Source organism: Pan paniscus, chromosome 15 (genome assembly GCF_029289425.2).
Source record: "Pan paniscus chromosome 15, NHGRI_mPanPan1-v2.0_pri, whole genome shotgun sequence".
NCBI lineage: Eukaryota > Metazoa > Chordata > Mammalia > Primates > Hominidae > Pan > Pan paniscus.
This window is the reverse complement of record NC_073264.2, coordinates 57904578-57932100: the sequence shown is the minus strand read 5'-3', so window position 1 is coordinate 57932100 and position 27523 is coordinate 57904578. Positions and strand designations below refer to the sequence as shown.

The window sequence follows — 27523 nt, the reverse complement described above, 5'->3', positions numbered from 1 at the left end:
CCCAGTAAAGAAGCACATGGTTCTTTAGTTAATTTTTTTGTTAATAATGGAAGTGCATGTAAGAATATGAAAAAAGAGTATCATTCAGCCAAGGATGTACAAGTAAGTGACTGAAATAAAAAGAAAACTCCAGGCCGGGCGCAGTGGCTCGTGCCTGTAATCCCAGCACTTTGGGAGGCTGAGGCGGGTGGATCATGAGATCAGGAGATCGAGACCACCCTGGCTAACACGGTGAAACCCCGTCTCTACTAAAAATACAAAAACTAACCAGGCATGGTGGCGGGCGCCTGTAGTCCCAGCTACTCGGGAGGCTGAGGCAGGAGAATGGCGTGAACCCGGAAGGCGGAGCTTGCAGTGAGCCGAGATCATGCCACCGCACTCCAGCCTGGGCGACAGAGCGAGACGCAGTCTCTAAAAAAAAAAGAAAAGAAAACTCCAGGCAGTAGCCAGAGTAGTTACCATTCCCTTCCTATCAACACTGGGGCGGATATATAGACCCCTTCCTCTACAGCAGCAAAACAAAATAAAATGAGTTTTATAATTGGCAGTCATAACAATTTACAGACAACTACAGAATTAAATGAGGAGCTACCTCTGATATTTGTATAATAATAGGAACAGAAATGTCTAGACCTGTAGACATAAAGTTGATGAAGGCACTTGACATTAAATTTCAAACTTCAAGTAACACCTATAGACCAAGATTTTCCTGTAATTCCTAAGTCAGCCCTGATTCAAAGAAGTGACCGGGTTGGCATAGGCCAACTTTAGATATGAACAGGACCTAAAGGAGGCCCAGCAGAGACCCATAATCAGCTACTTGATGAGGAGAAAGACCAAACACAGAATCAGAACAAAGGATTGTGTAGTCTTAAGGACAAAAGGGTTTGTCTGTCCATTATTGTGGAAAGGATCCATACTTCAGTTGAACCCTCATATGTTTTTTACTAACTAGCATATTATTCATTCTGTGGTATATTTCATTTCTCTTCACCGAACCTTTTGCAATCCTTTAAAAAATCCCTACTTATGTTCTCTTTCTTTTTTTTATTTTTGTAATTTAAAAAATGTGGAACGATCCACAAATTTGCATGTCATCCTCTTGCAGGGGCCATACTAATCTTCTCTCTGTTGTTCCAATTTTAGTGTACACGCTGCCAAAGCAAGCACTATGTTCCCTTTCACGTGCCTGAACTTGGTGGACACAAGACAGCTGGCTTCTAAATTCTGTTGCTCAGAGTACAGAAAAACAAACAAATAAACAGCTTCCCCAGACAACTGTTTGCATGTGCCACCTATTATTTACCCAAGGGTGAGACCTATTTTGTGAAGAAGAAAAGAAGTTCTGCTCTGGAAACTGTTCAGTGAAGCTTTTGTTTTATATTGCAGGTTAGGGAGGAATACAGTGGGGAGGTTTCCATAAAATTGGCATTGTCAACTGCCCAAGGCAGAACTTGTGGTAGCTTGAGAGCTAGTCACTGTTTTAAATTCCTGAAAAAGCCAGATGTGGTGGCATGCACCTGTAGTCCCAGCTACTTGGGAAGCTGAGGTGGGAGGATGGCTTGAGCCCAGGAGTTGTGCTACAGCAATCGGATGTTCGCACTAAGTTCAGCATCAATATGGTGACCTCCTGGGAGCAAGAGACCCAACAGGTTGCCCAAGGAGGGGTGAACCAGCTCAGAGCAAAAATGGAGCAGGCCAAAACTCCAGTGCTGATCAGTAGTGGGATCACACCTGTGAACAGCCATTGCATTCCAACCTGGACAACATGGTATCTTATTAAAAAAAAAAAATCCTGGAAAACATAAACCCTGAAAATTGTGGGACCATTTCCAATTTTTTCTCTGCTTCCCTGATAAGAGTTATTGGTGCAAAAGAAATTGCAGTTTTTGCCATTAAAAGTAATGACAAAAACTGCAACTACTTTTGCATCAACCTAATAATATGGGTCCGAGGAGGAAACCCAAGATTAATGCCTCAAATAAAGCAAAAGTCTTGTCATATAACTGCCCTTCTTAGACTACTTGGGCTGCTATAACAAAATACCAGAAACTGGGTATCTTTAAAACAACAGAAATTTATTGCTCACCATTCTGAAGACTGGGAAGTGCAAAATCAAGGCAGATTTGCTGATTGCCTTGCTGGTGATGGCCTGCTTTCTGGTTTATAGAGGGCACCTTCTTGCTGTGTCCTCACAGCAAGATGGAAGGGGTAAGGGTCTCTCTGGGGTCTCTTTTATAAGGACACTAATCCCCTTCACGAGGGCTCCCTCCTCATTACCTAATCACTTCCCAAAGTCCCCATCTCGTAACAGCATCACCTTAGGGGTTAGGATTTTAACATGAATTTTGGAGGGACACAAACATTCGGATGATAGCACTGCGCAAATGCTAAATGCAAAGTCATTGTTGTTCAATGTGTTATTTAAAGGCTGTGCATTATTGCATTATCTTCCACTTGTCCTTTTTCCTTCTGTAATTTGTCCATATTAGCCTGCTGTATCTTCTGGCAGTTCTCCCCTCCCTTCTTTCTGGGTTTCATTCCCTAACAAGGGCTCTGTGCCTGTCTCCCTGCCCAAATTGTAACTACCACCTTAGTCTTGCCCAGTGGCAGTATCTTCACCCATAGATTTAACTGAGGCAAAACTATTACCTGTTAAACAACTTTAGCTCTGCAGCATAAACACCCAAGTTAAGAAAAAATTACTAGTACACAAGTCATACATAGTGTTGGAGAATACTAGTTCTAAACATCTGACTTAAGAAAAAATGACTAGGAGACAAGTCACACATAGTGTTGGAGAATACTAGTCCTACAAGATATAAACAGATAAGGCAGATGAGGTCCAAGCCCGTTTCTCTATGGGGAGATGTCTTCCACTTAATATAACTGAATACATTACAAAAGAAAGAAAGAAAAGAAAGAAAAAATTCCAATAAATCTGCACTCAGAAAAAAGGAGGCAAATTGGTATGGACAGAACAATTAGGAAAACAACGATAAATTTCACTTTACATGTGCTAGACAAAGGAGTTAATATCATGAAAACTTAACCATAACAAAATATTTTGCTGAACAGTATTTGGTCCTATATTAAGAAATCAATGTCCATAGACACAAGTTTAAGTTTCAAGAAACTAAAAACTTAAGATGTCTGGATTAAAGATGTCTTTCATTTTCCTCTTTATAAGTTTATGCATTTTTCAAATTATTTGGAAAGAAATTTTGGAATTGAAAAAAGTTTAAAAACTGAAAATTCTTTTATATATTTTTCCTGTTGAATTATTATTCTGTTTATGAAATAGGAACATGATATCCCCAAGCTGCTGTTGATGTCATCCAGTCGTAGCTAACTATGTGCTTAGTGAAGTGAGGACGAGAAATATATTTTACAGAAAGTGACAACAATATTATGCCTTTATACTTTGTCAATATGATCCCAAATGTGAAGATATTTGAAAATATTTGTTACTGATTTTTTTTCTTTTCATCTAGATTAACGACACTACAGAGCTATCTATATTTTGGTAGTCACCAAACTTTTTAAAATGTCAATATCATTATACGTGTTATCCATTCTCTACACCAGGATTTTTCAACCTTGGAACTATTAACACTTTGGGCCAATTTTCTGTTGTAGGGTGCTGTCCTCTGTAGTGCAGGATGTTTAGCAGCATTCCTGGTCTCTACCCAGTAGATAAGAGTTGTGATGACTAAAAAATGTCTCCAGACATTGCCAAATGTCCCCTGGGGGGACAAAATTGTCGCTGGTTGAGAAACACTGCTGTATAGTGAGTTATCACTATCCAAATATTTTGATTATCTGTTTAACCATTACCTATTACCCCAGCCACATTAATCATGCCATGATTCACATTGATCACAATGATTAAAGAAATTATAGATTTACTATGGTGCTCAGGCACTTACCATTAGGCTATTAGACAAAGTCTGGGAATATAAGGGGAAAAATTCCCATAATTAAAAAAAATAAAAGATTACACGGAAAGAGCAAAGGTGTTGGCTGTACGCTAGGATCAAATGACATTCATTTGTTGAAGTAGTCTGAGTGACTCAAAGACATACAGCAGCTATTATTCACTTAGCTACAACACAGCAAATATTAACACATATTTTGAAAAGAGAGATGTTGCTTCATGTGACAATACTGATAATATTTAAGAAGAGATGTCAGTGACTCATCAGACACTCAGGCAGTCATGATTTTTCCCCTTAAATGTCACTAATAATTTTACTTACTGCCTTTTTTATTTAGGCACATGTTCAGTGGCACTCACAATCAAAATTCTATTACAAAACGCAGGATCAAATATCTTACTTTTATTTTATTTAAATAAATATTGTAAATGATCATCCTGAATAACATAATAAGTATTATTCGTATCACCATTCTTCTGGATTGTAGTGATTTTTATGTCATCATTGTGAATGGTGGATGGTCTTTTGTCTCTTCTAAATGTCCCATTCCTCATGGGATAATTTAAAATGACCCATAAGCAAAGTTAAGTTTCAAGAGGATTTTTTTTTTCAAATAGACAGCCTTGCCTTGTACTATTATCCTCCAATTTCCTTTTTACATTTTTGAAAATAATATGTGAGTTTTAAAACTTGTTTAATTTAAAATGACTCTTTTTAAAAAAGAAAACACTGTAGTGGGATGCCGGGATTGCATTCATCCCAGCATGCCCCACCACTGTTCTTTGGATGGCAATCACAGGACCCAGACATCAAGCTGTGGAAGAGATTCTTCCAAGCAACAGCATCTGGCTCTTTGGCAAACTGAACAGGCAGTTGCCCTGGTGGCTTTGGAGTTGCCTCTGGGTCTGTCACAGGGTAAGGCTGCTGATGGAGTGTCTGGATTCTCATCTCCTTTTCATTTCGCTGTCTTTCTCATATATATTTTGGGCATCAAGAGACCCACTCTCTTCCAAAAGGCAAATGCTGCCCTCCTGAAGCCTAATGAACTTTTACATAAACCCTGTTGTACTTCCATAAGTATCCCTTTCCATTGCCCACATCTCTTACGGAAGTGTAAAAATAGGCAAGCATTCTGGCATCAGCAACACTAGCATTCTATTTCACACCCCACCTACAGAGAGAATCAGAAATTAAATGCTCTATTCGCAGTCATGAATATTTTAAGCTTGTATTTTCACCTTCTTTACTCATAATAGATCTTTTTGCCAGTTAAATTTAGTAAATTCATATTTATAATACGAATAGCTACCTAGTCTCATAAAAACTTTTTTTTCATTCTTCGGATCACATAATCTAAGCTGGTAAGGTGGTATAAAGACCATAGGAGCTTAGTACGAAGAATTTATGGCACTTTAAAATCGTAAGTGCAGTCCTTGGAACAAACAAACACCTTGAATACCAGAATCAGCAGCTCCAGAACAAAGGGGCTCTCATATCCTCTTAGCTGTGAAGGAAATTAAAAAGACCAAATTTGAAAAATAAAGAATGAGTTTTTAGAGGTTTGGGGATTAAAAAAAAAACCCTCAACCTTCTGAATAATTTGCATGAAAAGTATTAATCAATATGGCTTCTCTACAGACCACAGGCTATGCACAGGCACCATGACCCACAATTCATACCCAGAAGGTAAAGTACTATTGGTGAGGATGTGTCTCAAAGACTCTAGTGTGTCCAGACACACACTAGATCAGTAGGACTGATTTGTAAGAGGTAGCATTTAATTCTTCCTGTGAGATTTCTTCAGAAAAAAAGAAACCTTCATGCACTGGTCACCTCATGGAGACTCAGTTTTAATCTGTTATTTGATCACCACATTCAATAACTCCATCGATAACCAATGAAAACTTTCATGGTAATGTCTGTGTTATGAATGGAAAGCAAATAAAATAGAGAGGGGGAGAATCTTTATAAGAAAGACTACATTTGAGTGTAAGTTGTTACTAGAAAACTCCTGAATTCGAGGGGAAATTAAACCCATTAATTTCTAGGACTGGCAAGTAGTTGAAGCTAAAATGGACAAAAATAAATAACAGTAACTACTTCTAGCCCAGAAAGGGGGTTTTAAAAAAATAAATTGTACTTATAATTATTTGAATACTTTTTTTGCATTCTCTTTGAAATAAGATAAGAATGTAATGATGGCATATATGCACATATAGTCTCTATCTTTTAGAGATGAACTAAAAGAATACAGAGTTAAATCTAAAGTTTGTTTTTATTCCTAATCCAAAAAAAAGTATTTTTTACTGAGGAGCACATAATCTAAACACATAATAAACCATACACTCAGCTGCCTTGTGATTTTATTTTTTAGAAACGAATTAGATTTGAACATTAAGAGTCATATACTTTTGTCAATTCATGCAAACAACTCCTGCAGTTTTCCCTAGGAGCACTGCTGTGGATGAGCAATACAAGTCCTTACACCCTAGAGCAATGGACAAATCTCTCCAGGATTAATTTTCGACAAAAAGAGAGCAATGAAAACTTTTAGATCAAATGTTTATTATAACTATTTGATTATTTGAAATGAGAAAAATTCGAACCTATAGACATAATCAATTCCTGACAATTGCCTACTACATAGTAGGTGCCCAGATATGCTTGTTGAATGCATACATGAATTAATGAATGAATGTGAGTTCATGTTACCAAAAACTTTCAAAAAAGTACTTATGCTCTAGAGACGTCCTGGCTTGATAATCACAAATCTTTAGACAAATCAGAGGCTTCAGTAAATATTTTTGCATATGAAAAATAAACAAATTTATCCATCCCACCATGTGTGCACAAATTGGGTAATAAACCAAATTGATTCAAATGTGCGATTGGATTTAAGAATATATGGTCTAATGTAAAATGTTGTTTGCTTTTACTGAAATGTTTTCATTAAGACTCTAGAGTTGACTGAAGTTATATCTACCCAATGCCAACTACCAGGATAATAAAAATATTTCTTGATGATAATGAAATTGTTTGGTGTCCCTCCAATTCCTTGGTGAATATCTCATGTAGAGAATGTCTTTTTGGTAGAGAAAGACTTCAACCACTTCAACCACTACTTCTGGTTTTTGGTTGAAACAGTAGGAAAATGTCAGGGTAGACTTAAGCCCAGGATTCTGTTGATACTCAAGGTCTCTATCCCATGCCTGTTTATTCTGTGCTTATCTGACATATTTTGTCCATCAAATACAAGAGAGCATAATCAAAAGGGTTACTGCTCTTCCAGTAACCCAGAATACACTATCTACACTTGGGGTGATCTGTGTGTCCCTTGAGTGATGGCTTTCATTGTCATATTTGGGAGCTAAGTATTGGAAGCAATGATATCTTTCACTTTTTGCATGTTCAGTAGTGGAATAAGCTGCCAGAAAACTGCCATTTAGGCTAAGAGTTACTGTCTGTGGTTGAACTAGCTTAAATGGTATTCAATAAATGATTAGGAATGTCATTATTGAGTGGCTATCCAAAGTCAGACACTTGCTAATAAAGATGCCTCCAAGCATCCATAGGTTAAATGCTAAGAAACAGATCCACAAATGGAAGCAAGTCTGTTTTTGCTCTTAAGTTGTTGGGCAAGTAAGACATCTAGACTTCAAGCTATCCCTAGGAGACCTGGTGCCCTCCTTATTCCAGCCGACACACATGGCCTCACCAAAAGCATGGTTGATAAATAGTAACTGAGTACTTCAACGTTTGCGATCTGAAAAAGGTATTTAAAAGGAACAAGTGAAACTCTAGATACATCATGCAAGGAGGCTTATCTAACATTGAAGCTGGAAAGGAGGCAAGAAGATTCCTAGACCACACCAAGTAGCTGATAGTTGGCTCTCACCAAAGGGAGGTTACAGTGTTCTAGAGACTCACCTGCCCTAAGGGAGGGAGAGGAGCCACCTGGGGCTTCGTGGAAATCTCCAGGCCTGCTTGTCTTCAGAGCCTTGAAGAGGCTACCTAGCCCGTGGGCAAAATCACAGAAGTGGCAAGTCTACAGGAAATTTGTAGATAAATCGATGGAAGCAGGGAAGAAAGTGGGGTATGCTTGATTGAGGGACAGCAGAGCTGGCCCCAGCATACTGAGGGCTGCAAAGGGAAGCGTGCATTTGTGGAAGGAGCTTTCCTGTGAGGCTATGCCTCAAGGGAGGGGAGTGTATTCAGTTGGCCCTTGGAGAACAGGGTCCTTCCTCCTCCACGAGGCTGGATGTGTGCAAGTGTCCGCAGGGCAGCCGCCAAAGTCTGACTACCTGCTCCTCTCTCTTCTTTTCTAGACACTTCCGACGGACTCAGACCCCAGCAATATCTCTCCCTGGCACTGCGCGCGGCTGATCAAAGCGAGAAGCTTTGCGAACTCCCCAGAGGGTGCACGCCTCCCATCTAACCTTTGGTGAAGGGAAGTGACGGCGTGGTCACGGTGCGCCTGTCAGCCTGCAGCCGCGCCCTGGCTCACACAGGGGCGGGTTGTGGGGGATAGTGATGGGGGCGCCCCTTTCCCGGGCTGTCTGAGCCTTAGCTGGGAGACTGTGCTGGGGAAGAGGCAGGGGCAGAGCCAGTTCCGAGGGGTGTAGGACGCCAAGCAAGAGGGGCCTACCCTTTTGCGAACATCGAAGCACTTCGTGGAGACCAAACAGAGTTTGCCCCTTCCCCAAGCTGTCACGGCCCCGGGGATCTTAGGACTGCGGGGGCAAACCGCGTCCTCGAGTCCTGGCGCCCGGGAGGGCCGGCATCCTCAAGGACCAGGCCCGGCACCAAGGGCTGCCACTCCTTCCGCGCCGAGGGCGGGATCCCAGGGGTCCCCCAGTACCGCGCCGTCTCCCCTAGCTCGGCGCACTGGGTCCGAGGCGGCCGGTGTGAGGTCTCAGCTGGCCGCACCTCGTCCAAGAAGGGAAAAGACCAGAGGCCGCAGACGTCTCCTCCCAGTCTGGAGTTGGGACGCCCTAGGGTGTAGAAAGGTCGGGATGTCCCCCCACCCCAAACCCACACGCGCTTGCGAGCACACACGCAGACACAGAGACACGCGCGCGCGCACACGCACAACGTACGCTTTGCTCCCCTGGCCTGAGAGCTGGAGAGGGGGCGCTTTGGAAAACTTGGCTGATTCGCCGGATGACCATGTGCGCTCAAGACTGTACCCGCCAAACATAACCTTAATTTTACAAGATGTTTTTCCCCATAACTTTTCTGCAAATGAGTCAGAACAGAACCCAGTTTCCGAGGCAGCCCAGTCTGGTTTGCTAAATTTCTCAAAATGTACCAGCTGGCTCTGAGCTTCCAAATCCTCCATCGCGCGGTGGCCGCGGCCGCCCTCACCCGGCTCCATGCGCGCAAACGGAAGGGCGCGAGGTTTGCGCGGAGAGCCAGGCAGCCCCGGCGCCTCCAGCGGGGCGGCGCAGCTCGAGACCCGGCGACCCGCCGGCAGGGGCGTCCAGCCCCGCGCCACACTTGCCAGAAAATAGCCCGCCTGACCACAGCCGGCCCTGGCGCTTGCACATTAAGAAACTCAAATTAAGAAGTGGGTGAATTGGGAAAGGAGGGAGCCGGGGGCGTTTGCACCGTGTATCTCAGGTATGAGCACTTTTCACTGACATTGATGCAACTGCATTAGAGTTAATGGCAGCAGCCTGCTTCTCATTATTAATTGTCTTTGTGTTTGGATAAAGTATGTAATCTTCTTCTCAACCACACCATTAAAATAGGTTGCCTTTTCAATTAAGAACTGTTGTGAGCACAGCAGTCAATTTTCCTAATGAAGATGCATTATATTTTCACTTTTTTAAAAATAATGGAAAATCCCAGGTTTTCATTAGACACGATTACAGAGAAATACAAGAGGGCTCCTCTAAAATTCATGCGGTCATGTAGTGCATTAAACGCCAGGCTTTTAAATAAATTGAAATTTCTGCAGATAAAAGAAAAGCATGGCTATCAAATATGTTGAAACACGCTTCATTCAGATTTTTAAAAGCAAACATCATGAGTTCGTTTTTCCAAATGAGCTTAACAGATACAACAGTTTTTAAAAGTACAGTGACTGCCTGAAAATACATTATAAACTTTTTTTTGGGGGGGTCCCTTCTAGTTTACGGATGATTTGCAGATCTTAAACTAAGCGGTGAATGTTGGAAATGCACTATGCACATTTATATAATGTTCGGCCTTTGAACAAATATCTCAGATTAATCGTTCAGCAGCACAAACGGTCTGGACTGTGCACCTACAATTAGTTTTCATTTGTTTGTTTGTTTATTTCCTTTCTTCCTTGCTTTCATTTTCTTTTCTTTTCTCTTTTAAGACAAACTGAAAGCCAGTGACCCTGGTAGAACTGTTTAAAATTCTATGCCTTTGAGATAAGCAACTTTTCCATTGTTGCAAAAAAATTAAAAATTGCAAAATTCTAATTTTGAAGTTTTAAAATTGGTCAGCAATATTCATTCCTGAATCCGAAAATGGAAAGTTTGCATTCATGCACAAAAATGAAAAAGTATGTGTTATTTATTCTCTAATCTTGAGAATTTGGGAGCATGTAGTGAAGGGGATCTGTCAAGATTTATGTTTTCTTTGTTAATAAAAAATTAAGGTTGCTACCTTTTGCATATGAAATACTGTTTCAAACAAACAATGTCTGTCTTTTTCTTTCTCCATTCAATGTGAATACTCTCATAGGAGCCACATTAGGGAATACTGTTTGAGAGAAAAATAAGTCAAATTCTTCCAAGTAGAAAAAAAAAAAAAGTTCCCAACAACAGCCAGACTTTTTCTTTGTGAGGCAACATCAGTTGGTTTCTTGTAGACATGATCTTTTCCAGGTTTTAGGTGTTATGTCTTTTAAAAATTGAACTCTTTTTTTTTTTTATCAACCAGCCTCTTAAAATGATCTGCAAAGAGTGGGAAATTAGATTTTCGATTAAAACCTTATCCCATCTCGAAGGATTACTTTATATTGATTCTTAAATATGGCTACAATTGATGGACTCTAATTAAAAATCCAAAGGAAAAGTCTGTCGTGCCCATATAAAAGAAGCTTTTCATATACGGGAAATAAAGCTTGTAAAAGGTTACAAATAAAAGATTAGAGATTTATCCAAACTAGTTTAAAGCTTCACTGTGGTTTTCTTTTCTTCTTTTTTCCTTTCTTACAAAACCATTCCTGGGTCTTTTTTTCCCCAGTTTTAAATGAAGTTTGCAAACAGGCAAGATATTGGACTGTAATGGTTGTTTTATATCAGCTCTGTAAGCTCAAGGCTGCTGCCTGCAGTAGAATTGATTTCAAGGAAACTTCAGGACCAGGAGATGAAAATTATGTAAACTGACAGCTACCGCCCTTCATCAATCCATCCACATTCCCATCCACACCCTTCTAACACACACACACACACACACACACACAGACTCTGCCTCACACTTCTCTCTGTCTCACATCCACACATGCCCTTCCTATCCCTCACCCTAACCTTGCTCTGCACACACCCTTGGTCCCCACAGTCTCAGGGACAGAGGCACAGCTCCCGGCTCACACTCCGCTCATAAATGTCTCACAGCCCCACATCTCGCACTTGTCACACAATCTTAATCCGTTTCATTCCGGAACAACATGGTCCTCTTTTCCTCTTTTTCGCATTTGGAGTTTGCCTCCCTACTCTTTTATCGAGACAGCCCAATCCTATCTTTGAAGTTGTTTCTTTCTCCCTTACCCTCTTTTTTGAGGCAACCGCAGTGCAGGGAGTGAGAGACCCAAGCTTAATTTATAAGTGATCTGTTGCCTTATTTTTTCCCCTAAATTTTGTCTGCATTTCCAATCTTAAATCCTTGTTAAAAAAAATTAAGGTTAATCTCCTCAAAGCTTATAATAAAGACATATCTAAAAACCTAATGAAAAAAATGACTTCTTTCTAGGTATTATGGTGCTTTTAAGGCAAAATGTAATCCCTCACTGTCCACTGAATTGCTGAAAAGATTGGAAATTAATGTTCATATTTCTGAAGTCAGTGTTAAGGAAGTCTAACTGGCTCCTTTCCCCCAAGAGGCTATGTTCTCACGGAATATGGGTTTTGTTCTTCTTTTTTAATTAGCCTGGAAGAATCCCGGGATGTCTTCTCTCCCCTCCCCCTCCCCCACTCCCCCCCACCAAAGTTAATAAACTTGGAGGAAAGTTTGGAATATTTTAAACTGGCCTGGCTTGTGTGGTGGAGAAATTGAGCCTAGTTAGTGCCACGCATGAATCTTGATTTCAAAATATGCATATCAGACATATTCTAGAAACTGCACACAAGCTCTGACAAATAATTTGATTCCCTTCGTATTGGCTTTCTTAATTTAGCTTCTGAATGCTTATATCTCATATGCGTAGCAAAATAATTGTACAAGTGGCAATTAAAAACCATCCACTTTTTAATGAAAATTATTTAAAAACACAAAGCATGCTACCATAAGTCAGATTCATAGAAAAAAAATGTTAAAGACACAGGACACAGAAAAAAAGTTAAACACAGAAATACAATGAACAGATACTAGGTAAATTGGAAGTTCAAGAACTTACTGAAAATCAAGAGTTAGACTTTTCATCCAAAGAGTCTTTTTCTCCCACCAAGCATCTAAGGTTTTCAGTAAAAGAGCCCAGCCCCCTTCCCCCAAAGCCAGTGGCTTTTGTCCTGACCTAGAATAGGGTTTGTGGGGACTGTACCTGAGCCGGGCTGTCTGCAATTTCCAAATTGACAAGAAGAGACTGGAAGATAAAGAGCATGTTCTTACAGGTGAAGAGCAATTTTGCAACTTTTCAAGGCGACACCCGGGAGAAAGCTTGCCTGCTACCAACTGCTGCAGAGTCTGGGCAGAATTCCTCTAGAAAGAAAAAGAAAGTCTTTCACCCCCCCCCCCTTCCCTGTCTGCCTCTCTCTGTCTCTAGTTCTCTTTCTCCTCTCTGTCTCTCTCTCTCAGATCCAATCTTTTAAGAGCTTCAGCACATTGCTAAGCTAAAGGGAAATTCTCTTTGATAAAGCGGTGTTTCCAGCTTCTGGGTTTTAAAACCTAAATCTATATTCAAATCTGGCTGAAGGTGTGTTCTGGGATTTATGAAAGCCTCTTAAAGGGGTAAATTTACCAAACCGTGACAAAATCATCACAATCTTACTTTAGACATCTGAAGTGGATGAGAATTTTAAAGAGACCCTTGTTTATTTAACACTGTCCATTTCCAACTCGTAGTTTATTGGCCCTGTATTTCTGCGAAGTTATTAGACTAGAGGGCAAAGGAGAAGCGGGAGCTGTCTGCTGCCGGCCGCTGGAAGGGCAAAACCCTCTCACGCCCCACCATGCATAAATCTGCCCCTGTCGAATAGAACAGGGGGATTTTTAGGGAGATTCAGCTGCCCCCGCCATCTGGGAGGACATCGCAAACCTCTACATCGGGCTTGAAAGGTTTCCCTGGACACTGGACCCTACAGCAGATGGATCTCCCAGTCCAAAGTGGTTTACTTGGTTTAGCTCACAAGCGCATGTTCTGATAATTCTCCATCCCACCCCATGCCCACTGTCCCCAAGGCCTTCCTCCGGCCTTCCCCTCTGCCAGATTCACAACGTCCATTTTTCCTTTTCGGCTCTTTTATGCTTTAAACATCATTGTGATCAAACTGGGGGAAACGTTGTCTTTTCTAGGGGTAGGAAGGAGACTCTGCTTCAGGTGATCGAGGTGGATTTGCCTTTCATTCATCGAAAGCATCATGACTCTGACCAAGCGCACCCAACCAGTGCCTCCGACAGCCAGCGCCACGAGGGCCATAACGCCCGGGGCATTTGTACCCCCTCCCCACCACCATCCCCATTAAAGGCTTCGGGGGCGGCCGCCAGGTGTTTCAGTACAGTGGGGGTGGGGTGAGAAAAAAGGTCGGTACTCACCCTCCCCCCCGCCCGGGCCCCTAGAAAGTCTTGACTCCTGGGAACGCGAGAGCCAGCGGGTCTCCGGACTGGAGCTGCTGCAGAGGGCCGGGAAGGAGCTGGGCGGGCTCCGGGCCCCTCGGGGGCTCGAGGGGCCGCCAGGGCCCAAAGCTCTAGAGACACCTGTGACAGGGGCCGCTGCCGCGGAGTCCCCAGCCCCAGGCCGAGCCCGAGCCGGAGCCCGGCTGCCGAGAGCTTGCTGCCTCGTGCGCACTCCCGTAATTCGTTAATTGCTGTAAATCCCAAGGACGGCCACATTTGATTACACATACAGTATAAGAACCGACAACAAAGCGACGAATTAATTACCAACTTCATTAACATAGGTCCCCAAATTAAAGGCAGCGAGCTGTTTCTTTGGGCCCACTAGCCATGGTGGTGATGGTAGTTGGTGGTGGGTGGGTGGCGGGGGGTGGGGTATTTAGGAAGAGATTTTATTTTTCTTTTCCTGCACTGGGTGTTGTGAAGCAAGAGCTGTCTTCTGCTCCCACCCCCACCCAGCTTATTCACACACACTCAGCAGTTCCACTAGCCACCCCCCACCCCACACTCCGCCCAGTCTGTTTTTGCTTTTCTAGGGACTCGGATCCGTTTGAAACCTGTCCGGTCCCTGCTCTCTATGCCAGGCAAAAAAGTTGGGCTGGGAGTCGCACTCTCCGGCTCGGGCCCCCAGGTCCCATCAGTTCCCAGCCTGCGGGCTCGCAGCCCGGGGCTCGGGCGGCGCCAGCCCAGGTAGCTCCAGGCCTCGCAGTGTCGGTCGTTTGGTGGCGTTTGTTCTAACACAGAAACTGTTTCCAACGGGGGCCTCCCTCGTTCGCTCTCTTCCACGATATCTTGTCGACCTCACACTCGCATCCTCGAGGCCCGATGTGGTCCCAGCTACTTTTCCTAAATGGGCCCTGAGATTAGATTCCGGGGTTCGTGTTCCCTGCAGTCTGTCGTGGGCTTCTCAATTCCAAAAAACCCCAGGAACCTACCAGAAGCCGGGGTCTCTCACTCGGGGATCATTTATTTATATGTGTAAGGATATTTATAAGGGCGTAAGGAATAGAGAAGACACTGAGTTTTAGAAAATAGTTTGTTCTTGGACTTGTGTATCTTTCTCTCTCTGTTTTCCCTACATGCCCACATCGCACTCCCAGGCCTCCCTCCTTTACCCTTTCTGGCCGTCAGCGTGCTCTGGCCCTGTCTGAGACGGCATAGTAGTGTTTTTGAGTTTCAGTCTGACTTGCTTTCTGCCTGTCATCCACACACTTATTGCTGGGGTTGAATGTGATAACCCAGTCACTCCCTATCCCCCGCCATTCTCCAGCATTTACTTAAATATTTATATCTTCCATCTTACATTGCATGGGTTTCCTTTCTTCCCTTCCCTAAAAACAACAACAACAACAAAAAAAAAAAAAGAGAGAGAGAGGAAATGAAATTTCTGAGTAAAGGAAGCAGGGGGAAAGAGGGTAAGAGAAGAACTCCCTGTCCATCATTTTAATTATACAATTAGTTCACATGCTGCGGCCCATAATGTATATTTTAAGCAAAGCCCAGCGTCTTTAAAGAACATTCTGGTAATGTCGGAGGCCTGGATTTGTTGCCTGCTCGTCCCCCCGTGCAGCAGCGGCCTGTTTTCCTCCCCCTGTTGTGTGTTTTTATTATTTTCCCTCTGGCTTAGATGTGTCAATCATTCTCTCCCTGCCATTGGTTGGAGAGTTTGCGTCAAAAAGTTGCCAGAGAGGCGCTTTCTCAGCAAATCTCCCTGAGAGCGGGACCGGCCTCAGCTCCAACACAGCCTCCACTGTGATTAAAAATAAAAATTGCTAGAGCAGCCCTCACTCGCCACATCTACTTTGTATGTATTGCAGAGGGGCCCACGCGTGTTTAGAACTCTAGCCGCCTTCCTCATTTTCCGTTCTTTAAAAAAATTTTTTTTTGGTTGTGTTTGACTTTTTCATGGAAGGGTGAAGACTGCAAGGTTTCTAACTCAATACTCTTGATTTCTTTTAGGATAGCTGGCTATTTGGAATTTAAATTTAAAGGATATTTGACTTTTTCTAACCTCCCATGAGGCTGTAAGGTAAGTGTCCGTCTGTCTTGTCTATATCCATATCTACGTGTCCCCGTGTCTGTCGGCCATCACCCCACATCGGTCGGTAGACCGACCGATGCCCCTCTGCGAACGTGGAGTTCTGTAGGCGGATGTATTTTTTCTCTTACAAATTTTGAGGTGTAATAACGATCGTTGCAAAAAGAAAAATGTGATCTAGAGATGAGAGCGGTAGTGGGAGAGAGGCAGAGAGCGTGCTCCTGGGGGTCGTCGCTTCTGCAAAACGTCGTCGAAACGCTGCGTATGTAATCTGGGGTGTTTTGGAAGGTTTTGTTTGTGGTTTTGTTTTTATGTCAACGCCGTTCTGGGCTTCTCCCGCGATCTTTGCGTTTTGGCCCCCAGATTGGGTTGGGGTCGTTTGGATGGATCCCAGGGACCTTTTTAGAGTCCGAGACAAAAAGATGCAGATGTAACTAGATGGATGGATTGAACCAACAATAATAAAAAGCCAGGCGCCTCCTTGGGCCCGCGCGCCGGAAGCTCGGTTGGCTTGCGGGTCGGCCTGGGCCGGGGGCCGCCGCTTGAGCCCCTGTCGGCCCCTATTGAACGTGAGCGGAAACCGGAGCGGATAACCGAGGAGGCTGGGAGCGCTGGCTTCTCGTCCGCCCCGGCGCTCACTGCTCGCTCTCTTTGGCCTCCTCTCCCTCAGCCTAGCACAGCTCGGTTGTCTGTTTCTCCCAAAAGCTTCCAGATCTCCTTTTGGTTTTTAAATATCCACCACCCCCCAAAATCCAAACCACCCTGGGTTGTAATTACGCAGCCTCCCAACCCCCGGTTGTCGTGGTCCCCGACCCTGGTCACCAGGCCGAGCGAACGTGAAGAGTGTTTTTTCAACATGAGTTTGTCGGGTCGCGGCCCGCCCCACGTAGCCCTCCGCGCGCACCTGGGGCGGGCAGAAGTGGCAGCTAGTGGCCCCTACTCCGCCCAAGGCCGCGGCCGGACCAGGGACCGGAATCCTCCCGCTGGGACCGCGGCCCCTCAGCTGTTCTCTGGCGGGGAGAGGCAGGGCTCGCCCGCGCGCTCGCGCACCCCCTTCCCAGGCTCCAGGACAATGAGGTGTCGTGGCTCGGGGCCGGGCGGGGGCCGAGGGGTTCGCCGAGGCCCAGCCTGTGCCATGGATCGGCCCAGTGAGAACCATCCGAAGGTCCCTGCCAGCGCCGGGCGCGGGCGACGGGTCGCTCTGCAAACTCCCAAGAAGTCTTCGCGTTGTTGCGTTCAAGTGACTCTTGAAATCGATGCCCGATTTCGGGACATATTTTTGGAAACCCAAGTCCCCTGTCAGGATTCCACCGAGTTGGCTTTTGCTTCCTTCACAGATAGAACTGGTGCGCGGGGAGCGAAGGCCGAGCGGCGCCGACCCTGCGGTGGTGGATTGCTTGGGGAGGGGACGGGGAAGTCGCTCCTAGAAATTCTCCCCTCCATCCTAGAGCTTCGGGGTCAGGATTTCTCCTGCTCAGCTCGGGACTTTTTACAGCCACCAAAAGTTATTAGCAACAGAGGGGAGTAGGAGAGGGAACTCCTCCCCCCAGAGTAAGGTAGACACCCAGACCTCAGCGCTAACACCGGGACTTTCTCCCAACGATAATTAATAGTCAAGGCCAACCCTTTTGGCACGTTTCTTCCTCCCTCCCTCGCGGGTGGCAGAGTTATTTGATTCCCCGAGGCCAGAAACTTTCACTCGAGTTCGCCGGAGAGAGGCCAGCGCCGGCCGTTTTCTGCGGTGCCCACACGTCTCCTTTTTCTTTCTTTCCTCCTCTTCGTCGTCTTCCCAGCCGCAGGCCAGTCGCCAGTCCGCGTAGTTTTGTTTCCTTTCCATCATGCAGAAAATTAATCAGCCCGGACGAGAAGCAGAGAGGAGCATGGCGGCCTGTAATTAAGGGACGTGTGCCCCTCGGATTATCTCGTTAGTTTATCAAGAAAACATTTATTATAATTAATTCTCGGACGAGGTAATTATTGTTGAGCGAGGACACAGCAACTGGAAGATGGGCTTCTTGGAAGAAAAAAAAAACAAGGCGTGGGGGAGGGAGAAGCGACAGATTGCACGAATTGACCGTTAGATATAAGGCTGCGCGGGGGGTGCGGGCAGTGGAGCGGGACCTCGGGCGCCAGGACTGCGGGGCTGCGGGGCTGCGGGGCTGCGGGGCTGCCGGGCAGGAACGCGGGACCCAGGCGCTCGCGCCCGGAGGTGCGGTCGCCGACCGGCTGCCGGAACTCGCCGCGCGACCGCGGTCAGCTTCTAGGTATGAGTTCTCCAGAGGCCACCTCGTGAGCAGTCATAGTGAGGCGTGGATTTTTCAAAAGTTATTTCTTTTCCCCCTTCTGGACCCTGCTTCGAGAGGAAAAGAGCTTTGAAAGTTAGATTGAAGGGCCCATGCCTTCTATGCAGAGTGCATAGCTAGGCCGGTTGTGGAGAGAATCTCTTAGTTTTGGGTTTTGGTTTTCCTCTTTTCCTTTTAAAGGTGGATCCAGGAGCAAAAGTGAAAATAGTCTATTTTGAGAATTTTAGCCATTTTGCAATGGTAAGGGCAAAGGAGCCCCTGGAAGGATCTCGGCCCTGGTGCTTTCTGTGTGTTACTGCTTTTTATGTTGGAATGTGCTACTTTATTGTATGATGTGTCAGGCATTTCTAATTGGGTGAGAGCTCTACATGTAAGAACATTTCCATATTTCTCAAGGGTACATCTGATATGATTTTACGATTCTCTATAGCACTGTAGTTCAGAACTTTGCAAGGTAGTACGATTAAACAAAAAATCTCCAATCTCCAGTTTAGAGGCTGTTAAAACACATATACAACTGTATTTTAAAGCTGTCGTATATGTGTTTAAACAGCCTCTAAGCTGGAGATTTTTGTTTATTTTCGCAGCCTCCAAAGAACAGCATTTTGAAAAGAAAAGACAATACAAAAACATAAAGTCTGTATTGTAGGGGCAACTAAATTAGTTGTACTGAGCATAATACACACTCCTCCAAGAAAGACATTTATAAAATTATATTAAATTAGATCTTAGGGTAGAAAAGCATGACTTTTGTGCTCTGAATTTAAATCAGAAAGAAGTTGCAGTTACTAAGTTTCATTTATGGACTTTTGTGCCTTGCTGTCTTAAGCAACGTAAATATGAAAACCCGGAGTCCTTTAAAGTCAGTGAGACCTTTATCTTGTATCCGCCATTTTGAAGCAATCTCTCATGGTGTCAAAGTTTCAAAGTAGAGATCCTTGCATATAAGTGCCACATTTTAGGAAAATAAAGGCCAGACTTGCAAACTGCCAGTCTATATTAACATCTACTTTGAATCTCTTTGCTGGGGTGGAGGCGGGGAGCTCAGCTGAAGAAAGTAAATAACTTTTCTTTTTCTTCCTTTCTTTTCCCCCTTGAGCTCTTTTTCTTATAGGATTGTAGGAAACTTGAAAGGTAGGGAGAAATTCTACTAGTTTCACAACTTTGGGTGTTTGTGTATCTACTTTCTTCAAAACTAAAATGTGCAAAATGCAGTTAGAGTTAACAGGAAACTCTGCTGCAGCTGCCGAGGACCCAAATGTCTGAAAATTTGCCTCCCGCAGGATCTGCAGCCTCCACACATCAAAATCAACATGGAAGCAGCTTGCACTACAAATGTGGGGTCCCGTCATTATCTGATTGGTGGGATTCTAACTTTACTTCACAATTTCTGGCAAGCCCTGTGCCAATCTTGAAGACTTTTTTGGAATATGCTTAAATATTTGATGGGTGTCTATTAAAAGTTAAATACTTGTTTGTTTAGCTTTCGTTCCTTAGACACATATAATCAAGGTTCTCCAAAACCCTAATAAATCTGTTACTTACCTCGAAATCTAATTACCCAGACTACTAATTAGGTGAAAATGATTACCGGAAATGACTTCAAATGTGGAATAATAGTGGTTGAGCGGTTTTTCCAAGTTTGTGGTTTAGTGAGTTGGTATTTTAGATGTTAAACGCACTGACATTTTAGGTTCGCAGCAGTTGAAAGTGGTAAAAAGCTAAGATAATTAAAATCTCTGCCATGGAAAGGCAACAGTCTGGGGAGAGGTAGATTTCTTGAATTGTTTCTTTGTTTCTCACCAATGGGCTTTGTTATCAGCATTATTTATTTAGCCAAAGAGTTCTTTGTCTCTGCAAATGGCCCCAATCAAGTTTTGTTTGAGACAATTAGCTAGTGCCAGCCAATGAGTCCTATGCAAATGTAGGGATAGGAATGCAATGTGTGCATTTGAAGGCACGGGTTTTTGTTCTTGGGGAAGGCAGATTGTAATTGCTTTCTTCGGGTACTTTTTTTTTTTTTTTAAGTTTAGGGTGGGGGTGGGGAAGACAGGTTTATCTGGTCTCCTTCCATCCCCTCTAGTTCCAGAGCAGCTGGGGGTGGGGGTGGGGATGGGGGTGGGGGGAGTGTCTGCAAGTCCTTTAAAAGCCTCTGCCTCGCCTAGTCCGTGCTCTTTTTAAGTTAGTGCTGGAACGTGGAAGAGCTGCTGCCTCCGAAGCAGTAAACCAGCCCCTCTGTTTGTTTGTTTGCTTTGCCCTTAGTTCCACTGCTCCAAACCCACCCACCAAGGACTCTGAACCTGTCCACCCCGGGCGCATCAAGATCTTCCAGCTGGGTACCCCTGATTTGGGCCGACTTTGCACCTCCAAACAACCTTAGCATGATGTCTTATCTTAAGCAACCGCCTTACGCAGTCAATGGGCTGAGTCTGACCACTTCGGGTATGGACTTGCTGCACCCCTCCGTGGGCTACCCGGGTAAGTGAGCCCTGCTGCACTCCCGCACCCCTCTTCCCCATGCCCACCCTCCGGGGATGCAACACCCTGTTCCCATGGAACACGGGGGTTGGTAGTCACACTGTCCCCACCCAGCTTCAGGCTTGGTCTCCTCTAGGTTTGCCTTCTGAGGAAGCAGTCCCAGGGCATTTACTGACCAAGCAGAGAACAGGGGTTGGGAAAAGTGAGTAGGTGGGTCTGCAACCGTTTCAATCACATCACTTTATTCTTAATTCGAGTAAATAAGGATTGGCATCAGAGTGGGATGAGGAAGGTTACTGTCCTTGTCATTTGGGCAAAAGACCCCTACCCATATCTCAATGACCAATTCCTCAGAAGTGTCCTCTTGGAGAAGCTGAGTTTTCCCTCCCTAAGTCCTTAGCACTCTCGGGCTTCGCAGTTGTTCCCTCCATGCCCAGGCCTTCCCCTATGACCTCCAGAGCCTGCTTTAATCCCAAGAGGCGTGACTTCCTCCAAATGCGGGTGCTTTCCTTTCCAATCAGATCTGTTTAAAAATCCTCCCAGGAGTATGAACTATGTCCCCATTTTAAAGATGGAGGAACAAAGGCCCATGGTGTGCTAAAAACCGTGAGAACAGCATCCAGATTTCCCCCATCAATTCGAGCTGCCAGTCTGTCCTCGGAGATCCTTTGACTTCTTGGAATAGCCTTTTTGTGTTGTGGTTTGGGGGTTGATCTTGGAGAACTTTTTTGTGTGTCTTTTAAAAAATGTTTCATTTGTTAACTTTCCAAGTGATGCTCTGATTGGAGCAATCTCAACACCAAGAAGAGTAGGGAAAGAAGCAGCGTGTGTCCTGGGTCCCCGGGGAGCAAGGCTGGGGAGACGGTGGGGAGAGCATTGGTAGGCTCCCGGCTGAAGGGCTGTGAGGAACAGGGGACTGCTGCGGGGTGGAGGGCAGGGGCGTCGGAGAACCCGCGGAAACGCCTATGACTGAGAAACTGCTCCCCCACCCTAAAGGGCCCTGGGCTTCTTGTCCCGCAGCCACCCCCCGGAAACAGCGCCGGGAGAGGACGACGTTCACTCGGGCGCAGCTAGATGTGCTGGAAGCACTGTTTGCCAAGACCCGGTACCCAGACATCTTCATGCGAGAGGAGGTGGCACTGAAAATCAACTTGCCCGAGTCGAGGGTGCAGGTAGGGCAGATGCAGGCAGAACCATCCTTCCTGATCATGCCACCCTTCCCCAGAGTATGGGACTGTGGAGAGCCCCAGGTCTTTCAGAGGACTGAAGGAAGGCTTGAAATTCTCCTTCACTCACTAAGGGGCCAGGAAACTATTCTCCTTCTGCCCTTTTTTGCCTGCCCGTCACCACTTAATCCCTTAAGCAAGGGTCTTCAAGGCCCGGGTTGCTGGTGGACAGAGACCCATCCTTGAGCAGGTTTCAAGAGTAGTCACGTGGTGTTGTAACCCTTCCCTTCCTCTGTATAGAAATCCTCTCCTATTCTCATGGACTTGTACGTGTGAAAGCAGCTTAGCTCTTGGACAGTCCAAGTATTTTTACAGATGAAAAAATAGAGTAAATGACTTGCTCAAGGTCATAACTAAGTTTGGTGGCAGAGTCAGGGTATAGACGCAGCTGGTGCTTTTACCAAATAAATCAACACAAAAAGAATGTATTTTCCTTGACTTCTTAGGGATTGAAGAGAATTTTCTAGTTCTGAGCCATTTAACAGATAAAATATCTACATAATGTCTCTAGTGACACCCCTCTTGTTTTAGTTCCCCTAAACTTGACCTTAAACTGGAGAGGGAAGGTCAACTCCAGCTTGCCTTGTGAGTGAGCCCCGTACAGAATTCTCTGCAAAGTGTTTAGCACATAAACCACATACACACCTGGGCCTCTCCTTCAGCTAGAATATGTTTATGAAAGCGACAGACATCAGTGTCAGCTGCAAATTGGGAAAGGGGCTTTTTCAAAGTAGGTTAGAGGAAGTTTTAGCACTTGTAAGGCTTGAACCAAAGTCCTCACTAGGAGAAAACAAATGGCTCCAAATGGTTGGTGGTCTTGAGCTTGGCCTTGGTGGCCTCACTTTTACCACAGTTACGGCACCCATACAGAGAGCTCATTCAAAAGTTCAGCTAAGGATTTGTCCTCCAGAAAATGCCAGTAGTTCCTCTTCTAAGCCCCCTCGTACACCAATCATAGCTCCTTCATTGCAGAACATGAACAGGGCTGGTAAAGAGAATTGTCAAGACTGCAGCAGGGGGTTGAAGTGGTAAGTCAGTAAACACAGCACAGGAGACTGAGTCTATGTGCTGAGTGGCACTACTCTAACAACACAGACTCGAGTCCCAGAGACTAGCAGGTCTGTGCTCCAGCTCAAAGCAGAGTGCATGTAAGTCACTCCTTTTACCACAAAGAAGCTTTTAGCAAATAGTGGCTTTCAGACCTCTTTCTTCAACAAGATCGTGTCTTCCCCTTGGAGCTTTGTTCTGTGAGTCTTTCTAAGAGAGACAGAAGGGTGATGGAACCAACCAACCTCCATATTAGCAGTTGCTTCCTGGAAGATGAACTGTAAATGAATTTAGGCTGTTCCTGTTAGCCTGTAACAACAGAATTGCTTTCTCTCACTTCTCATGTATTTCCCTCCAAAAGACAGAGATACATTCTATTCCTCTGTGAGAGTGTTCCAAAATATAGCTGGGTCTATGTGTATGTGTGTGTTAGAGGCGAAATAAGATAGGAAAGTGATGTGGAGAGTTTTTAGCTATATGATTTGGGGGATTATCTTAAATGTTATTCTGGGCAAGAAATAAGACAGTGTCAAGTGTTTTTAGACAGAGCCTCCCCAACTTTCTTACAAGTCCAGGAGTTTATATGAGAGTACCACAGAATAGGTCTTCAGTGGCAGGGGAAATTGTGTGTTTAGCTAATCTGCCCATGTAGGATAGATTTATAATACGGGAGCCATTCTTGTCCTTAAGGAACTATCAAAACCGTGTTAAAGAATTTTCTTTCCCTTCCAAGGTATGGTTTAAGAATCGAAGAGCTAAGTGCCGCCAACAACAGCAACAACAGCAGAATGGAGGTCAAAACAAAGTGAGACCTGCCAAAAAGAAGACATCTCCAGCTCGGGAAGTGAGTTCAGAGAGTGGAACAAGTGGCCAATTCACTCCCCCCTCTAGCACCTCAGTCCCGACCATTGCCAGCAGCAGTGCTCCTGTGTCTATCTGGAGCCCAGCTTCCATCTCCCCACTGTCAGATCCCTTGTCCACCTCCTCTTCCTGCATGCAGAGGTCCTATCCCATGACCTATACTCAGGCTTCAGGTTATAGTCAAGGATATGCTGGCTCAACTTCCTACTTTGGGGGCATGGACTGTGGATCATATTTGACCCCTATGCATCACCAGCTTCCCGGACCAGGGGCCACACTCAGTCCCATGGGTACCAATGCAGTCACCAGCCATCTCAATCAGTCCCCAGCTTCTCTTTCCACCCAGGGATATGGAGCTTCAAGCTTGGGTTTTAACTCAACCACTGATTGCTTGGATTATAAGGACCAAACTGCCTCCTGGAAGCTTAACTTCAATGCTGACTGCTTGGATTATAAAGATCAGACATCCTCGTGGAAATTCCAGGTTTTGTGAAGACCTGTAGAACCTCTTTTTGTGGGTGATTTTTAAATATACTGGGCTGGACATTCCAGTTTTAGCCAGGCATTGGTTAAAAGAGTTAGATGGGATGATGCTCAGACTCATCTGATCAAAGTTCCGAGAGGCATAGAAGGAAAAACGAAGGGCCTTAGAGGGGCCTACAAACCAGCAACCCGAAATGGACAAACCAATCTGCTTAAGATCCTGTCATAGTTTTAGATCATTGGTTATCCTGATTTGCAAAGTGATCAAAAGCATTCTAGCCATGTGCAACCAAACACCACCAAAAATAAAATCAAACAAAACTAAGTTGTGAAGGAAGGGAGGGAAGGTCATAGCCTTCTTAAGCAGAGGTGTTCCAATGTTTTAGCCAATCCTTGGTTGAATCTTAGGAATGAACAGTGTCTCAAGCTCATTCATGTTTCATGACCAACTGGTAGTTGGCACTGAAAAAACTTTTCAGGGCTGTGTGAATTGTGTGACTGATTGTCCTAGATGCACTACTTTATTTAAAAAATAATGTTCATAAGGAGTCAATATGTAGTTTAAGAGACAATCAGTGTGTGTCTTATAAATGGTACATCTGTGGTTTTTAATCTGTGCTAGACTTCAAAACTGTGATCTCCTGTTATTGTATGCAACCTTGAACTCCACCTCTGCAGGGGTTCTTCTGTGATTAAATAGGTTATAATTATAAGCAAAATTCAGAGCAACTGAGTACTGATCTAAAAAGATTACCTTTGGCTGGAGGTGAGCTGCACTGAAACTTTACGACAAAATGTCTCTGGACAAGGAGAGTCAGAGAAGAGAAGCAAAAGGACACTAATTCATCTGTAATTTACTGTTGGTAAGCCTAGCAGTAAAGAGACATTGGTCAATTGCTCTGACCCTGATGAATTATTAAACTGAGATCATTGTCGTTTATGCTTGCAGATGTTAACTGGAAAAGTTATATATGCATAAACCTTTTCTTCCTGGATTTGGCAGATATGTATAATTATATTAAAATGGTTCTAGCACAACCTTGGGTCCAGTTTAATTTTACACCACTATTTATGAATGAGAAGCCTACATTCAGCCTTTCCTCCCCAAAACACGTTTTTCTTAGGACAGAGAGTAAATTAGCAAACTTATTTTTACTTTTTTTTTTGCTAATCTATGCATAAAATAGATATGAATGACAGTGGTAGGTAGACTTTTTGTGACTTTCATCAGGATTGCTCTGAAATTGAGTTTGGAGAGCCTAACAATAAGATCTTGTTTTCCTTGCTTTTCCCTCCCTACTTCAAACCTGAACGATTTCTTAGGCACTTTATTAGAATGTTTTAAAATATATCAAGTTTTTAAGAGGGAGGAGGAGAATTGGAGTATCTCTGAAAACATGAGAATGACAAGAATTTCTTGTTTCTATTCTCTTATTTGGTTAAGGGGACTTTTTTTTTTTAACTTCCAAAAACTGAGGTAAACATGAGAGGGAGTGTAATCAGAATCTGAAAGTAATTCAGGCAGAAATGATTTCTGAACAAAAGAGTTTCAGAAAAGTTTTAAAACCTATAATTTCAGTAGTTGAACATAAGGCACCCGGTCAGTTTGTGTGTGTGTGTTTAAGAAAGTGCCGAGGGGGAAAAAATGGGTCCCTTTTCAGTTGTACCTGCATTTTGTAAACCAGTCACCAGAAAAGACAAATGGGCCAATGATCATGGTGCTCCTCAGGTAAAAGCAATACTTAATTTCATTTTAAGCTGCTTAAGCTCTTACAGCTGACCAAAATTAAGTGACTCTTGATTGTAACGTTTTAAATGAAGGTTAGCAGTTGCAACCATTTTGTTTTCTGGCTATTTCATTTTTCCGGTCCCTGGCTGCGCATGCTCTCTTGAACTCTGTAATTTTTCCTAATAAGTAAATTGGTTCGCTGGTAAAGGAAATGCAATAGTTTGCAACCAAAATTTGAGGCCAAATTTGATGGCAAGAGTTTTCAGCACCTATTGATAACCTTCAACATACTGTAGTTTACACGAAGTTAAATTGGGGCCTGAGGTTTACCCAGATTCAGTGTCTTAATCTCCCAGCTTTTCTTCTGCAACAGTAATGCAGAATCAAAATAACCATTTTCTACCATTGCCTTCAGTTTTCAGGATGTCCCGCAAGGGGCAGGGAAAGATTACCCCTTCTTTAAAAACAATAATGACGATAAACATTGGGCTACTCAGCAAATAACGCAGTTGGCAGTTTCTCTCCTGAAACTTTAAAAAAAAGGTCAGAAAGAAGAGGCACTGAGCACCCTCTGAAACTAATTTTTCCATCACCTCTGCACAACTTCTCTTAACTAAGACCACGCAGTTAAATCCCTTTGAATCAAAGGCGAAGTAGAAATGAATTCCTCTGACCGAAGGCAACGGAGGGAGGGAAGGAGGCGGGGAGCGAACACTGGCTTAAAGACATCCAGAGAGTTCCGATCTCCACTCCTAGTCAAGACCGGTTTTAATGAAGTTAATAAGCCCAATAATGGTGATACTTGGTACTGAAATGACGCCGTCCTCCAAAGAGGTCAGGGAGCTACTTCAGCTGCGTATCGGCAATTAACAAGAAGTGAGCCGGCAGTATAAGCTTCGGTTTGGAGGTCAGGTCCTGATGAGGGTGGGGGTAGTTTGCTTTACAAAGATCTGTTGCCCCAAATCTTTATCTTTCCCACAGGGATTCTTGGCCCTTTGTATTTCACCTTGGGAGTGTTTCTTTCCTTCCTAGATAAGAAGAGAAATTCAATCAACTCAATTAAGTTCCAGCTTTCGAAACCTCCAAGTTTTAGATAATGGTGGGTTTCCTCAACCCCTCTCCCACATGGTGCTGCTAATCTCACCTTTCCTGTGGGTGACCCCCCAGGCCCGTACTGCCGCCGCCACAGGAGCAAGACGCTGGGAGGCTGGGGCGGAACTGCCAGAAGGAACGTGGTGCCGGGCGGCACGCTCTCTCCGCCGCGCCCTAGGCGCTCTGGCTAAAGAGCTGGCTTTTCTAACTCCCCAGTGCCCAGTCGGAGTTACCTGGGAACAGCACTCACATCTCTGCCCCGAGGGCCCCCAGCTGGGGCAGACGCCGGACTCCCCAGGTTG

General features: G+C 44.3%; 2 protein-coding genes and 1 non-coding gene across 6 annotated transcripts in view; 1 reads left to right on the top strand and 2 right to left on the bottom strand.

Annotated features, from left to right (window-relative positions):
- Positions 1-14180, bottom strand: part of LOC130540778 (uncharacterized) — a 108647-nt gene extending 94467 nt beyond the window's left edge. The window contains exons 1-2 of the mRNA XM_057299698.1: positions 13884-14180; positions 12673-12830 (exon numbers count right to left, since the gene is read on the bottom strand). Of these exons, the coding sequence (XP_057155681.1) occupies positions 12673-12830; positions 13884-14180 (455 nt within the window). The remainder of the gene's footprint in view (positions 1-12672; positions 12831-13883) is intronic.
- Positions 1064-1170, bottom strand: LOC112437154 (U6 spliceosomal RNA). Its single transcript, XR_003025803.1, has one exon. It is a non-coding gene; the product is annotated as a U6 spliceosomal RNA (small nuclear RNA).
- A 594-nt stretch (positions 14181-14774) lies between the features above and the next one.
- On the top strand, positions 14775-25438 carry OTX2 (orthodenticle homeobox 2). Of its 4 annotated transcripts, none has more exons than XM_003831676.4 (5): positions 14775-15768; positions 15924-15993; positions 20568-20783; positions 21780-21955; positions 23790-25438. In XM_003831676.4, the coding sequence occupies exons 3-5, from the start codon at positions 20687-20689 to the stop codon at positions 24408-24410; spliced, it is 894 nt and encodes a 297-aa protein (XP_003831724.1). In that variant the 5' UTR covers positions 14775-15768; positions 15924-15993; positions 20568-20686; the 3' UTR covers positions 24411-25438. The 4 variants fall into 4 exon arrangements, with proteins under 4 accessions (XP_003831724.1, XP_057155700.1, XP_008955279.1 ...); XM_057299717.2 differs by having other exon boundaries at positions 14787-15768; positions 21804-21955; XM_008957031.6 differs by lacking the exons at positions 14775-15768; positions 15924-15993 and adding an exon at positions 17476-17972.
- Positions 25439-27523: the final 2085 nt, after the last annotated feature.

What these genes read in the sequence shown, in the direction of transcription:
- OTX2 (XM_003831676.4), top strand. Translation starts at nt 20,687, where the DNA reads ATGATGTCTTATCTTAAGCAACCGCCTTACGCAGTCAATGGGCTGAGT. An exon ending in CCCCTCCGTGGGCTACCCGG is followed by an intron (nt 20,784 to 21,779) that starts GTAAGTGAGCCC and finishes CCCACCCTAAAG; the next exon opens with GGCCCTGGGCTTCTTGTCCC. An exon ending in TGCCCGAGTCGAGGGTGCAG is followed by an intron (nt 21,956 to 23,789) that starts GTAGGGCAGATG and finishes TTCCCTTCCAAG; the next exon opens with GTATGGTTTAAGAATCGAAG.